Here is a 16,671-nt window from a genome sequence, read left to right on the forward strand (position 1 = left end):
GAATTTTCACTGCTATAAGCTTGTGCTGAATAAATTTTATTTAAGTTCATCTCCCCCCCACCCCCCACCAGGCATTGTACTTTTTGAGTCCTAGATATATTGTGGCAGTCTTCAAGCTGCTCTCTGCTCTGCTCAGGTCTGTAGTCCCCCAATCCCAACAAAGGTCTACAGACTAAGCTTTAGGTTACCAGCCTTGGTAAATGCCTCCGACTATCAGGTGGTTTCAAGGCTGGCTTAGCAGTACTTGGAACTGGTATTCTTGCTTTGTTTCTGGCCTTTGGCTGTTCCCCTTATTATTATTATTTTTTTTTTCTGTAGGTTCTTCCATTGACCTGATTAGAAACAGACATACACACTTCAAACTAACACACACCTTAAGATATTGTGTGGCCAGAAAATTTTGAGTTCTCTAGTCTGCATGTGCTGGAAACATTCTTTACACATTTGCTCATACTTGCTTTATTACCTTGGCGGAAGCTGAATCCCCCTGGTGGAAAGAGTTCCGACTTCCTCTTCCACAATTCATATTCATTATCTATACTTATAATTTATAGGCAGTAGAGCTTACTAGTTAAGAGCAAAGATTTTAGAAGTAAACTGCCTGGGCCAGGTGTAGTGGTTCATGCCTGTAATCCCAGCACTTTGGGAGGCCGAGGCAGGTGGATCATTTGAGGCCAGGAGTGTGAGACCAGCCTGGCCAACATGGCGAAACTCCATCTCTACTAAAAATAAAAATAAAATAAAAAATAGCCGATCGTGGTGGCACACGCGTGTAATCCCAGCTACTCGGGAGGCTGAGTCAAGAGAATCACTTGAACCCAGAAGGTGGAGGCTGCAGTGAGCCGAGATCATGCCACTGCACTCCAGCCTGGGTGACAAGAGCGAGACTTGGTCAAAGAAAAGAAAAGAAAAAAAAAAAGAAACAAACTGCTTGTGTTTGAATCCTGTTCTCCTGCTTATTAGCTGAGTGACCCTGGGCAAATTATTAACCTTATTAACCTTATAGGGTTTTTGAAAAAGTGAGTGAGCTACAATATATGTTTACAGTCACATAAAACACTTACAAGAGCCAAGTACACGTTAGCCATTATTACTACTGCTGTTTATTCTTTGTTTTTTTTCTACTTTTTCTCTAGTTTTAGTGAATCAATCATTTAAGAAACAAATACTTGTAGAAGCAGCTTATTTTAAGTGCCAAAAAACTGAGCTAGATGCTGAAAAAAAATTACCAAGAAGTGTAAAATGTGCATTTTCCTTGAAGAACTTTCAGATAACTTGGGATCAACAGAAAATAAACAGTAAGTAAAACATGTGAGTTGTTGGAAGGTAATACAAACTTAGCAAATTAACAGTGTACTCAACAGTGCAATATTTCAGAGAATGAAGGCATCATTGTGTATTTTACAACATTAAGTACGTTATAAAAATTTGAGTGTTGTAATCATTCTATTATTTGACTTTGCCATCTTACAACCAGGAAAAAAAGAGAAAAACAGATGATATACCTTTACTCCTTTTTCCTTAACAAAATGTAAGTTTTCTTCGTACGTAACACAATATAAAGAGCATAAATTTTGGAATTAAATTTGAACTTCAATGCTGCCTCTTTCATTGACTAGTTAAATGGGACTTTGGGAAGGTTCTTAACATCATGAAGACTCAGATTTTTAATCTTTAAAACTGGTATAATAATAACTGCTTCACAGCACTGTTTTAAGGAAGAAATGCAGCAAGAAATATAAAGGACAGAATGCATATTTGGCATAGAGCAGGTGTTCAATAAAAGCAAACTTCCTTCTTCACCTCTAATTCTCCTTCAGCTGCAGTGAAGAAGTTATCTCTTTGCCTATCCCAATTTTATCATTCAAAAATGGCATTGTCCTTTCACGATAATTTTTTTCACATATTCTTAAGACACATTTTCACATTCTGTAATTTTCTATAAACTAATAGTGTCATTTAAGACATGGACCAGCTGCTTTTATTTGAGCTATATATGTTGCGTATCCCTTCCAAATTAAGTTCCTTAAAAGCAAGGAGTGTTTTATTCATCCCTGGCCAGTTAGTTAGCACATAATTTGTGCTCAGTATACACTACTGGATGAAAAAAAGCCCTCTCACAGAACCGTGAATAGTGTACCTAGACACAGGGTGTGTGTGTGGATGGTTGATCCCAAACTGAGACAGCCACAAAGGGAGGGAATGTGACTACTGCAAAAAGAAATGAAAAAGCAGGAAAGAAAAAGATCACATATATATAAAATGTGGCATATAACATACAAATATGTATAAATTACAAGTTTATAAATTATAAAATACATAGATTATAGCTTTTAAAATTATAATGTATAAATTATAAATTCAGACACAATTTTAACATATATATTATACATTAAAATAAAATTTTATTGCTATTATAATTCTCCCTAAAGTAGGCACTGGGTAAAAATAAAACAATAAGTCATTGAAAATTTATCCTATAATCATAGTATATTCAAATAAAGTTTATAAATAAAGGCATTCAACTTACAGTATAGCAGTATCTCCCTTTGAGGTAATATAGAAAGGGTTCCTCTGGTAAAAGTTTGATTGCTATATCTAGATGTTCCTGAAAGAAGCATCCAAAGGAAAATCATCTCCCAAGTTTCAGATATTGTTGACTGGAACTACACCAAAGCCTAGTAACTCAAAAGTGGTTTTAAAATATTGTCTCAGTCCTCCCCATCCCTATCACTAATACAATGAAATCTTATCAATAACTATATTACCAAAAATGATTGCTTACAACCAGAACCAGAACTGTGACTAGGATTTAATAAAGCTATGTGTAATTTAAAGCCAAAATACTGTTATAAAAATTGAAAACACCAAAGTCATATGTTTGCCTACCCATGACTTGACTAGTGAATAGTTACTGATTCTGAGGTGAGCTAACAAATATCAAATGACATGGAATAGGGGACAATGGCAGAAAAAATAGCACAGTTAGATTGGGGGAGAAACCTATTCCTTTGGCATTATCAAATGGTTATAGGGAGCTGGAAAATAGGGAAGAACCGTTTATTCATCTCTGTAATTATTGACGTTGAGGGGTTATGTATTGAGCTATGGAGGCAAATAATACATTTTTTGTGTGTGTGTATTACTTACTTTATTTGTCTATCATGGCAAACTTAAATCCTACATTGGATCCTACTTTTCCTCCACCAAATCAATATGCAGAGATTGTTAACTACTTAGTGCTGGTCACACTTAGGATGTTATTGAGCTTATGACCAAAAGGCCTTTTTTTTTTGAGATGGAGTCTCATTCTATTGTCCAGGCTGGAGTGCAGTGGCATGATCATGGCTCACTGCAACCTCTGCCTCCCTGGTTCAAGCGATTCTCCTGCTTCAGCCTCCCAAGTAGCTGGGATTACAGGCCCGCCACCATGCCTGGCTACTTTTTGTATTTTTAGTAGAGATGGGGTTTCATCATGTTGGCCAGGCTGGTCTCGAACTCCTGGCCTCAAGCAATCTGCCCGCCTCAGCCTCCCAAAGTGCTGCGATTACAGGTGTGAGCCACCACACCCGGCCGGCTAATTCTTAATCTTTGAAAAAGTGATACTCATCTACTCCGTGACTTCTTTCAGAATCTGGACTAATAATAATCTTTTTTTTTTTTTTTTTTTTTTTTTTTTGAGACGGAGTCTCACTCTGTCACCCAGGCTGGAGTGCAGTGGCGTGACCGTGGCTCACTGCAAGCTCCGCCCCCCAGGTTCATGCCATTCTCCTGCCTCAGCCTCCTGAGTAGCTGGGACTATAGGCGCCTGCCACCACTAATTTTTTTTGTGTGTATTTTTAGTAGAGATGGGGCTTCACAGTGTTCGCCAGGATGGTCTCAATCTCCTGACCTCATGATCCACCCATCTTGGCCTCCCAAAGTGCTGGGATTACAGGCGTGAGCCACTGTGCCGGCCAACTAATAATAATCTTTAATCACCCAAATAATTTAATTCTTTTTGTCACAGTACTATTTAAAGAGTATAATTTCATTTTCTAACGTTTAAACAAAAAAGCAAATTCCCAGAGCTTAATCTGTTGAATAATCTGGTTTATACCTGTTGATGGAACATATGGCTACATTAAAACATTTTTATTATTAATAAATACCCTTCCATAAGTCTGGATCTGAAAAGAAATATGAAAAAAAAAGAAATACCTTGAAGAGGTGCCCATAGTTGATTTTGTTTTGTAAACCCTCAAACTCAGATACATAGCCACACAAAACTGCATACCTGAAAAGGACAAAAACAGACAAAAACAGTGGCCATTGTGTAAATTTTTAACAAAATGCCACCAAAACATAACATTAAAAGAAACTCTAAAGCATTCATTCATATTTAACAAGAGTATTCATATAAATATAAGGGCCCTAACAATAATAAATACTTGACATTAACATGAGGCCAGTTTTCTCATCTATAACTGGGGATACTAACAATATTTACATGTATATTGTGAGGGTAAAATAAGCCAAAACAGGTAGTGTGATTAGAACAGTGCCCAGGACATAAGGACTTTCAATAAATGTTACCTGCCACTATCATCATCATCAATATTAAAGTCATGAAGAAACTCTCAGAAAAAGTCTAATCACATTAAGCATTAAATTAGAAAAAATATTGTCAACAGATTTATAACATTAAAAATACTGTTAAAGTCAACTTAAAAAATTCATTCCCTCCTTTAAAAAACTTACAATTTCATGAGCTCCTTTAATATCAATAAATATGCAAATAAATACCACGATTAAAACAAACTCAAAGGTAATTTTAGAGTATGCTTTTTCAAAAAATTTCCCCTTCTCCTTCAACCCTTCCCGGAAACACTTCATTGCTAGAATAGTGCATCCCACAGGTCATTTATTTGTTTCCACTGGGAATACAAAAATTTACATAAATAGTTATTTGACTTTAAGTTGCATGCAATATTTGTTCAGCAATTTGCTTATTTACTGGAAAAATTGAAGATATGTTGCTTTTCACATTCAGAGTGTTTCTACCTGTACAAAAATCTTTGAAGTATTTCAGAGTGTTTTTGTCTAAGGTAAAATATCCATTTACTTAAATATTTCGAGTAGGTGTTAATTTTTACTTGCATTGTCATAGTAACTAAGATGAAAAATGTAACTTTGGATGTTATTTATCTCAGCCATTTCTATGAATATCCATAACTTCCAAGTACAAAAAAACAGTGAACAATTTTAATTTGGAACAGTAAGACCATTCCTAGACACAAACGATAACTTAATTCATACCACATATGGACAACCAATAAAATGGCCACTTTCCAGTTATGACCTTTTTGATCTCTGTTTTCAGTTTCTGTATAATCAACAGAATCTGCTATAGTAAAAGCAACGAGGAGGACCATATCAACCTATTAAAAACAACCTCAGAACTTAACTAGAATAGGATACACTACTACTCACGAGTTCTAAAATCAGACTGAATTTCATGTACCTCTCTAGATCCACAATAAATCTTTCCAGAGATTTCAAATTCAAGAAAAGCAGATTAACAGAAAGTGACTCTCAAACTGCTTTATAAAAACTGTTATTGTTGCCTCAGGCCTATGTTCTTTTATTTAAAAAATTAATAAACTATGTTTTGGAGCACTTTTAGGTTCACAGCAAAACTGAGCAGAAAATATGGAGGATTCCCATATATCTCCTATCCTAGCCCCTACATTATAGCCCCCACTATTATTTATTTATTTAGAGATGAAGACATGCTCTATCGCCCAGTCTGGAGTGCAGTGGTGCAATCTTGGCTCACTGCAACCTCTGCCTCCCAGGTTCAAGCGATTCTCATGCTTCAGCTTCCTGAGTAGCTGGGACTACAGGCACGTGCCACCATGCCTGGCTAATTTTTTTATTTTTAGTAGAGATGGGATTTCACCATGTTGGCCTGGCTGGTCTCGAACTCCTGACCTCAGGTGATCTGCCCACCTCAACCTCCCAAAGCGCTGGGATTACAGGCAAGAGCCACTGTGCCTGGCCAACTTCCCCTACTATTAACATCCCACTTCACATTGGTACATTTGTTAAAACTGATGAAACTACACTGACACATCAGTATCATCCAAAGTCCGTAGTTTACAATATGGTTTGTACTTGCTGTTTAATATTCTATGGGTTTTGACAAATGTATAATGACATGTGTATACTGTTGTAATGTGTTACATAAAAGTTTTACTTCCTATAAAAATCCTCTGTGTTCTGCTTATTCATCCCTCCCTCCCCGCAACCCCTGGCAACCACTGATCCTTTTACTGTCTCCATAGTTTGGTCTTTCCCAGAATGTCATATAGTTGGAACCATATAGTATATTGCCTTTTCAGATTGCCTTCTTTTACTTAGTAATATGTATTTAAAGTTCCTCCACGTCTTTTCATGGCCTTGATAGCTCATTTCTGTTTAGCCCTGAGTAATATTTCATTGAATGGATATACCATAGTTTTATTCATTCGCCTGTTGAATATTTGTTAAGCGTTTCTCATAGAGATCTTGTACATACTTTGTTCATTTTCATCTATGTATTTCAATGTTTTTGGTGCTAATGTAAATAGTATTATGTTTTTAATTTCAAACTCCACTTCTTCATTGCTGGTATAGAGGAAACTGATTGACTTTTGTACCTTAACCTTGTATCTAGCAACCTTGCTATAATTGCTTAATCCCAAGAGATTTTTTTTTTAGATTTTTTTACAAAGACAATCATATCATTGTCTTTGCAAACAATTTTATTTCTTCCCTCCCAATCTGCATACCTTTTATTTTCTTTTCTTGTTATATGGCATTAGCTAGAACTTTCAGTATAATGTTGAAAAGCAGTGGTAAGAGGGAACATCCTTACCTTGCTCCTGATCTTAGTTTCTCAATGGTGGGAAAGCAAGTTTCTCACCATTAAGTATAATGTTAGCTGTATGTTTCCTGTAAATGTTCTTTAACAAGTTGAGGAAAATTGATAAAATTTTCCTCAACTTGATAAAGTTTGCTGAGACTTTGCTAGTTTGCTGAGAGTTTCTTTCTTTGCACTATCAATGAGTGTTAGAGTTTGTCAAATGCTTTTTCTGTGTCTGTTAAAATAATCATGTAATTTTTTTCTGCTTTGGTGTGTTAATGTGGTGGATTATAATAATTGATTTTCAAATGTTGAACTGGTCTTGCATACCAGGAATAAATCTCACTTGGTTATATAATTCTTTTTACACATTGTCAGATTCAATCTGCTAATATTTTATTGAAGATTTTTGCTTCTATGTTCATGAGAGATACTGGTCTACTACAGTTTCCTTCCAGTGTCTGATGTTGGTATTAGGGTAATGCTACACTCAAACAATGAGTTAGGAAGTGTACCCTCTACTTCTATCTTATGTAATTGGTATAATTCTCTCCTTAAATATTTGGTAGAATTTACCAATGACCCCGTCTGGTCCTGATGCTTTCTGTTTCGGAAAATTATAAATTATTTATTCCATTTCTTCAATAGAAGTAGGCCTATTCAAATTATCTACTCACCATGTTATTTTGAAATGGCCTCTGCCATTCTGTTCAATGATTCCTCTCAACGAGTTCCAGTTTGGGGAACAATTCTAATCCTTCCAAATTCAATATGACTACCTCCCCAAACTCTCTATTTTTGTCATGGGCATTATCATTTTCCAAATTATTTGGACTTAAAACTTTAGGCCACTTTCTATTTAAATATACTTTTAGAACAGCTTTGAATTTACAAAAAAATTCTCATAGTACAGACAATTCCCTTACATGCCACACCTAGTTTTCCCTATTGTTAACATCTTACATTACTACAGTACATTTGTCAAAACTGTACCAATATTGATATACAATATTGATACAAAATTGTCACAATGAACCAATACACTATTAACTAAAATCTATATTTTATTCAAATATCTATCATATTTCCCTATAATCCTTAGTCATTTTTGACATCTTTCTCTCCATCCTTCCTTTCATATTTATTTCTATTAATTCATAACTTGTTAGGTATCTTTTTCAACATGTTAAAATCTTTTGAGTTACTGTTGTCATCCATCATATACCCTGTTACTTCTAATTTTGTGTTCTCTGTAACTTTTACAAGCATACTTTGTATATCTTCACCCATCAACAAAATTGCTGAACACACTGGGGACCAAGATACAGACCTGGCCCTAGAATCACCCCCAGATTGACAGTGATCTGTTGCATAACTGAGCCTCAAACCATTGAGTCAGCATGGGTTAGCTGACTCAAAGCTTGACCACATTTCTACATCTTGTCCAAAAAATGTTATGAGTGAACTTGCCTCAGTGCTTTACTTCAATCCAGGTATACTGGATTGATTTCCCTACTCTACTAGCAAAATAAATAAATAAATAAATAAATAAATAAATAAATAAATAACAGATCATTTCACCTTTTTAGAAAAATCTGTCTTGGTTCTCTTTCAGCATACACACTTATCTAGAGATGCACAAAACAACCCATCTAACTGTGCTGGAATGAAAAGCATAGATGCTATGTTCACTGGTCTATAGTGGTAGAATCTATCTTCTGCTATTTTCTGCAAATCAGAACTACTTATGGATATCTCTAGGCTTTTATTTTGCTCTCTCAACATATTCTCTCCAAGTTACTCTGAGTCAAGGGAAAAAAACCCCATGATTTATAAATACCATTATATGAAATATGTACATTTTCCCTTTTAAATAATCTGCCCCTAGAGTTACATTTTTCTTATTTTTTTGGAATCTGCTTCTTTAAAGTTTAAAATATTATCTATCATTTTATGTATCATAAATTCAAAGGTACCTGGTCACTTTCTCCCAAAGGGTCATTACTTCTTTTCTTTCAATCAATTCTACCTATGTTTGTGTGTGTATCTGATTTTTTAATACTGTTCATTTAAAATACATAATTTTATTTTTTTTCTCAAATACTCAGGCTGATGGAAATTCTGAAAAAAGTTAATCCACAACATGGTATATTACCTCCATCTAGAGGTCATTCTAACTACATACGTTTTGACAAGAACACTGTATTTTTCTTTGCATTGATAGTGAATATATCCTTAATCATTGACTATCATCCTGTTTCAACAACTACTAAAACAACTCCATTAATTTCCCTGCAGTATTACTCATTCAGCACCAATGCTGTTTATACTATGAAAAAGCAGAGGCAGCATACTGTTAACAGAAAAATGACTAGGCATATAAGAATACAAAACTGGGTTCTAGTTTCCGTTTTTCCACTTGTTGTATTGCTCTGATTACTAATCAACACACACATTCATGCGTGCATGCACACATACACACAGTACCTTGCTTACCCCATCTATAAAGTGAAAACAAGCTGCTCTGTGAATCACATGTTCTAAGACATGTGGATATAATTTGCAAAGGGTAGAGCACAACCAATATGTAAGACATTACTTATAATTAAGGTCTGGCTTATTTGGCCAACAAACTGCAAATCCATTGGTCACTTTATTCTCATTCTCTTGATTCCAGGAGTATTAAATATTTTTTGTCAGTAGAACAAAAACAACTGAATCTTATAGAAAGCATATACAGCCTTAAAGTTACAAAGTCATTTCATTTTAGAAAAGATAGAGATAAAACTAAGTCATTAGAATGATCTGTATTTTTCAATCATTCCCAAATCATACTAACCCTTTTTGAAATTTATTCTTAAAGATTACATCTTTTGTTTCAAACTGAAGGTTTGTAAACTACCATATAATACTGTAAACAATGGGTCTGCAAACTCTTGCAGTAGGGCCAGATAGTAAACATTTTAGACTTTGGGGCCAGTCTTTTGCAACTACTCTGCTGCTGTGCAAAAATGCCTGTGTGTGGCTGTGATCCAATAAAACTTTATTTACAAAAACAGGCAGTCAAATTCATCTGCAGGCTATAGTTTGTCATTCATGCTGAATGAATGAGAATATGTCTTATTATCATACTAATAAATTCAGTCTTAATTCAGTTTTAACATAATTAAAGAGAGTCCAGCAGAATAAGATTTCAACATTTTATTATAATTAATTATAAAATCAGGCCACCTAAATTTCACCCATTGCTTCTCAAGTCAAAGTTGAAATTTCTTTTTTCATCCCCTCAAACATCTACTATTTAATTTAAGGAGGACTTTTGCATTCAGTGGGATATAGCATAAGAATTAAGATTAAATTGACATTTAAATTTCTCAAATCTTAATCAACTGATTAATTTTATTTTTTTAATTCAAAACTGATACTGAATAAGAAATTAGGTGAAACACAATTGAATCACTACTCTGTGTTTTGATAAGATTTAATACTGGGGTTAAATGCTATGATTATAAACAAGACAAGGCATTTAGTTCTCAACAAAAAGTAAAAGAAGATGAACAAAGGAGATGTAACCAGATTAGCGGAAGACAGACTGGGAAACCCAGAGTTCAGCATCATCTATGCTCACAAGATACATTTCAAGGTACTTAATGAAGCCCTCAGAGAAAATTCAAATTCAACATTGCTCCTCTATGAAAATTTGGAAAGCCACACTGATAAATAACCTCAAATTGACGATTTACACCAAATGCACATTTTTAATGTGATTCTTCATGGGTACAGATGCATGTGGGAGAGAAGGAAGAGGACAGAGGATGGGAAAGGAAGAGCAATAGACGAGGGAGAGAAAGAAGAGAAGGAAGAGGAGGGGAGGGAACAGAGGAGTGAGAGGTAAGAGACAGGAAGAGTAGGGGACGAGGAGAAGGAGTTGAGAGTTAAAAGTAGGACTTCGGTTTCTTTCTGCATCCTAATTAGGCTAACCAGTTCCCAAATACCTCCATTATCAAAGGCGATGAAGAGAGAGAGTAGGGCTTGATCACCACAAATTCATTACAGTTACTACTAAACGTAGAAGAACAGAAGTACTTTAACATATATGTTAATTTACTAGTGTTATTATGTAAATTAGATTATCTAGGTAAACCTGGCTAATATAAATAATAGCCAAGACCCTCTGTTCTAGGGAAATGATCTTAAGTCTGTACCAAATTGTTACCTGAAAAATTACCTTTTTCCCTAGAATTTTGGCAGAGGCACCAAGAGTACAAAACAATACTTTATCTATTAGGTACTCCAATCCCTAAAGCAAGATTCTCTACTATCCATCCGCGACACACTAAGAAATTATTCACAGGTTCTGCCAGATTTAGCCCTTCACTCTTCAGGCTACGTAAGATAAGGCAAATAATTCACCAGAGGGAGGAAGAGACTGGGAGTGAGGATTTCTACAGGGTTAGGGTGCTGTGGGTTCTGCCTTCCACCCTCTCATGACAGACGGCAGGGGCTAGGCTTGCATCTCATCTAAAGCTATGTGAGGGCAGCATCAAAAAGTCTATTCATATTTTGGCATGTGTCCCTTTGAGTTCGGACAAATAAAATGTTACCGGATTCCTCCCCAGGGAATTTTAAGTGAGAGTTTGTGAGTGGGGCTCCCCCTGCTGGTGGCAGAGTGAAAAAAGAGGTCTACTTTGAGGAAATGGTTTGTACTTCAGATTTTGGTGGGGTAAAAATGAGTCTTCTGTGGGACAAATGTGGACCTGTGGAAAGGGAGTCATTTTAAGAGAGATTTTGCCTAAGAGTGCCCCTACATCATAGGGATGGGAAATAAAGTAACCGCAAAGAAGGGTGGATTTCTGGAAACTTAGGGCTGAAGAAAGGGTCATACATTTATTATTGTATCTTCCCACTATTTGGGGCACCTGTATTGCTGGAGAGAAAAAGAAACCAAGAGAAAAAGAAAACAAATGTAAAAATGCAACTACAAGAAAAAGGAAGAATAATAATTAAAAACAATATATTCCTTATTGTGTTTTATAATTTATAATTTATATTTATAAAATAATGTTTACATAAACATACAAAGGGTCCAAACACAACACAATTAAGAATGATTTTTTTTTTTGCTCTAAGGATATTTACCTATACCAATCTAACTAATTAAATTCTCTTTGTTTGAACTTTTAATATCATAAATGGCTTTTCCTTGATCTGTGGAATTTGTATATTACGATGCATCAATGCATAAGAAATGGTTGATGTGCTTTTCTACATTTCATTTAGAAACATGCTATCATTTTAGTATTTGTGTTCAAGCAAAATGTTATACTGAACTAGATTTAATTATAACGTATCATCTTCAAAGCCAGTAGACTTGGTAGATTCATTCAATAATTTTTCAATAAAAGTTTCCCTTAAATATATTTCAAGGATGCATAATAAAAATATGTGAATAAACAGAATAAGAACAGTTACTGTGCTATTATATATATTTTTCAGTGAATGTGACTGACAGATTAAACGTATAAGTCAATAGTATTTTGAAAAATCCATTTAATTTATAAAGAGGCAGGTTAGAATTTAAAAGACTGCATAAATCCTATACACTTACCACAGATGACAATGTCCATTCATGGGTGCTCTATTAATAGCTCTTTCACTTAAAGTTTTTCCTGAAAGATAAAAGTACTTACACTTAGTACCTTCATGTGAGTTGGTAGGAGGTGGATTATTGAATAACTCATGGTTCACAAAGTATGGTCCCAAGACCAGAAGCATCAGCATCACATGGCAACTTTGTTTAAGAACTTTTCAGCCACATTGGAGATCTACTCCATCACACACTGTGGGATTGGGGCCCAATAATCTGTGGTTTAATGAGCCTCCAATGATTCTGATGTATGCTAAGGTTTGACACCCACTAGACTAAGCAACTTAACCAAGTGCAAGAAACGTCATTTAATTACTGCTCACAAAGCGTAATAGAAATTTTTTGTATTCCATTCAAACAACATTTACTGAGTACCTACTATGTGCCATACTGTGTGAGTGTCTGGGAATAAAATGTAAAATAAGACAGAGTCCTTGACCTCCAAGAGCTCACCGTTCAGTATGCTGCAGGCATATAAACAAGTAAGTTACATGCAAGAAAAAAAAAAGACCAAGGTGAAAAAGAGGGCACAGCAGAGTGGGTAACTCTAACTCTGCCTGAAGGAGTAAGGGAAGGCTTCCCTGAGAAGTTCTTGCCTAATCATTCACAATAATGAACAGGTTCAGTGACATAAATAATTCCCCCAAATTATTTTACTTAGTTTTAGAGGAATTTTTAACCATGTAATAATTAATTTGGGGCTGGACCTGGTGGCTCACACCTGTAATCCTAGCACTTTGGGAGGCCGAGGCAGGTGGATCACCTGAGGTCAGGAATTCGAGACCAATCTGGCCAACATGGCGAAACCCTGTCTCTACTAAAAACACAAAAATTAGCTGGGCGTGGTGGTGCATGCCTGTAATCCCAGCTACTCAGGAGGCTGAGGCAGGAGAATCACTTGATCCCAGGAGGCGGAGGTTGCAGCGTGCTGAGATTGCGCCATTGCACTCCAGCCTGGGGGACAGAGCGAGACTCTGTCTCAAATAAAAAAAAAACAAAAATAATAATAATTTGGATAGAGGTTTGTTTATGGCTTGGAAAATCTAAATACCTGCAAATAAAACAGAACTGTGTTCTGAGAATCTTTCTCAAAAGGGGCCCTTTTGTTTTATAACTTCTTTTCTCCCTGATCCATTATTATTATCTTGAAGAGACTATCCAAGGATATGCAAAATGCTTTTCTAAATAAGTGGTTGGGATAATCTTTATAAATAAAAATATTTTATTCTAAAACCACGGTTCTATTTGTTAATTTATTAAGGTGGCATTCTACAGTTCTATCCATTAAGATAAATATTCTGTGTAGAAATCGACATAAATTGGAAACAATTAAAAAGTGAAGAATTTTAATAATAAACTGCAGTGTGAACAAATATTAAAGAAATTAGCAATTTTAAATGAATGATTAAAAACATGCTTTTTAATGTAAAAACATTAAAAACTAAATCAATTTTTTAGCTACATTACCAAATGAATAAAACTTTCAGCGTACTACCAGAAGCCTGAAATAGAGGTGATTCCATCACTCCAAGAATATAAAAAGACGCCGGGTAGTATACAAACTAGATTCATAGCCTCACTTATGCAGTCAGAATAAAAGTAAAGCTATTTCCTTTAGAGAACTGTATTTTGTGATCTTTATGATGCATTCATATCGATTACTTAATTAGGTAAGTTAGAAAAATGTTTCTTTAAATAAAGATTCATACCATAATACTTCAGAAACATACTGCAAAATGATATACTCACTTTGAGTTTTATCAAAGAATTTTGTACTCTCCAGTGATCAAATCTGTACTAAGCATAACAACCTTAAACATGCTATTATGAGAAGAAATAGTCTGCACTTCCTCCCTTATGCTGAATCCCAACGTTCTTCCACGGCTGGTCTGAGCCCCTGCCTTGCTCTCAGTTCCAGTATACTTGGTCATTACCATTACTAAGCACTTACTCCTTATACACTGAATATAATTGGCTGTCCCTTTATTATCTTTTCCATAGAATAGGTTCCGTAGTGTTGTGCAGCCTTCATCTTATTTATGCCTCTCCTTCTCTCCCTCCTCCCCTTCCCTCCACCCTTCGTGTTCACACTGTTCCTTGACAAAATAATTTTGAATAAATATTTCTTAAATGGATAAATTAAAGGAATTCTTTTACTTTTATTTCAATATCTGAATGAACACATCTGAGGCTTTTTCTACTCCTTTTTCTTTGGCACTATAAACTCTTCTCTTTTGGATATATCCTATTTCAATCCTATGCTTCATTTTAGCCCCTGAATTCCCTTCAACCTATTTCTTTACGAATTTCACCATCTAAGACATTAACTCAGTTAAACTCCCATTCCATTTAAGAATAGAGATCCAGAGCGATTTTACCTATGGCAAACTGTAACTTCCATAAGAAAGACTTCCCTCCATCAACCTCCATCCTCTGCCATCATATTCTCCTTTCTGCTACATATGCTCGCAAACAGCCTGTTCTATCTATCTATCTATCTATCTATCTATCTATCTATCTATCTATCTATCTATCTATCTGAGACAGGGTCTTGCTCTGTTACCCACTCTGCAGTGCAGTGGTGAGATCATGGCTCACTGTGGCTTTGATCTCTTGGACTCAAACGATCCTCCCACCTCGGTCGTGTTATTTTTAGTAGAGACAAGGTCTCCCTATGTTGCCCAGGCTGGTCTCGGGCTTCTGAGCTCAAGCTATCTGCCCGCCTTGGCCTCCCAAAGTGCTGGGATTACAGGCATGAGCCACTACATCCAGCCTCTGTACTCTTCTTTAATAAGAGCTTATTTCCATTCGTTTTTGTATATGTATGATTATTTGACTAGTGCTGCCTCCCCTACAAAGCCATAAGCTCCCCTGTAGCCTGAAAACATGTCTATTTTGCTATCCTATTCCTACCTTAGTACATAATACCCAGGGTAGGGCAGGTACTTATGAAAAAAATGTATTTACCTTTCCCTCTCCCTCCCCCTCCCCCTCTTCCCTTTGCACGGTCTCCCTCTGATGCCACGCCCAGGCTAGACTGTACTGCCGCCATCTCGACTCACTGCAACCTCCCTGCCTGATTCTCCTGCCTCAGCCTGCCAAGTGCCTGGGATTGCAGGCACGCACCACCACGCCTGACTGGTTTTCGTATTTTTTGGTGGAGACGGGGTTTCGCCGTGTTGGCCGGGCTGGTCTCCAGCTCCTGATCATGAGTGATCTGCCAGCCTCGGCCTCCCGAAGTGCCGGGATTGTAGACGGAGTCTCACTCACTCAGTGCTCAATGTTGCCCAGGCTGGAGTGCAGTGGCGTGATCTCGGCTCACTACAACCTCCACTTCCCAGCCGCCTGCCTTGGCCTCCCAAAGTGCCAAGATTGCAGCCTCTGCCCGGCCACCACCCCGTCTAGGAAGTGAGGAGTGTCTCTGCCTGGCCACCCATCATCTGGGATGTGAGGAGCCCCTCTGCCCGGCCGCCCAGTCTGGGAAGTGAGGAGCGCCTCTTCCCGGCCGTCATCCCATCTAGGAAGTGAGGAGCGTCTCTGCCCCGCCGCCCATCGTCTGGGATGTGGGGAGCGCCTCTGCCCCGCCACCCCATCTGAGATGTGAAGAGCGCCTCTGCCTGGCCGCGACCCCGTCTGGGAACTGAGGAGCGTCTCTGCCCTGCCGGCACCCCGTCTGGGAGGTGAGGTCTCTGACCGGCCGCCCCGTCTGAGAAGTGAGGAGCCCCTCCGCCCAGCAGCCGCCCCGTCTGGGAAGTGAGGAGCGTCTCCGCCCAGCAGCCGCCCCGTCCGGGAGGTGGGGGCAGCCCCCGCCCGGCCAGCCGCCCCGTCTGGGAGGTGGGGGGCGCCTCTGCCCGGCCGCCCCGTCTGGGAAGTGAGGAGCCCCTCTGCCCGGCCACCACCCCGTCTGGGAGGTGTACCCAACAGCTCATTGAGAACGGGCCATGATGACGATGGCGGTTTTGTCGAATAGAAAAGGGGGAAATGTGGGGAAAAGAAAGAGAGATCAGATTGTTACTGTGTTTGTGTAGAAAGAAGTAGACATAGGAGACTCCATTTTGTTCTGTACTAAAAAATTCTTCTGCCTTGGGATGCTGTTAATCTATAACCTTACCCCCAACCCTGTGCTCTCTGAAACATA

The 16,671-nt window shown here is 37.4% G+C and overlaps 1 protein-coding gene across 11 annotated transcripts in view; it reads right to left on the reverse strand.

Annotated features, from left to right (window-relative positions):
* Positions 1 to 16,671, reverse strand: part of RMDN2 (regulator of microtubule dynamics 2) — a 207,192-nt gene that overhangs the window by 137,025 nt on the left and 53,496 nt on the right. For 9 of the 11 annotated variants that reach the window (XR_010149146.1, XM_009442307.5, XM_009442305.5 and 6 more), the window contains 3 exons: positions 12,495 to 12,555; positions 4,201 to 4,276; positions 2,531 to 2,608 (listed from right to left, as the gene is read on the reverse strand). Coding sequence is in view for 10 of the 11 variants with exons in the window: in XM_009442307.5 (XP_009440582.3) it covers positions 2,531 to 2,608; positions 4,201 to 4,276; positions 12,495 to 12,555 (215 nt within the window). In the remaining variant the exon portion in view is untranslated. The remainder of the gene's footprint in view (positions 1 to 2,530; positions 2,609 to 4,200; positions 4,277 to 12,494; positions 12,556 to 16,671) is intronic. The other 2 variants (XM_016948374.4, XM_054677788.2) reach the window with 1 other exon arrangement.

This window comes from Pan troglodytes, chromosome 12, assembly GCF_028858775.2.
Source record: "Pan troglodytes isolate AG18354 chromosome 12, NHGRI_mPanTro3-v2.0_pri, whole genome shotgun sequence".
In the NCBI taxonomy this organism is placed as follows: Eukaryota; Metazoa; Chordata; class Mammalia; order Primates; family Hominidae; genus Pan; species Pan troglodytes.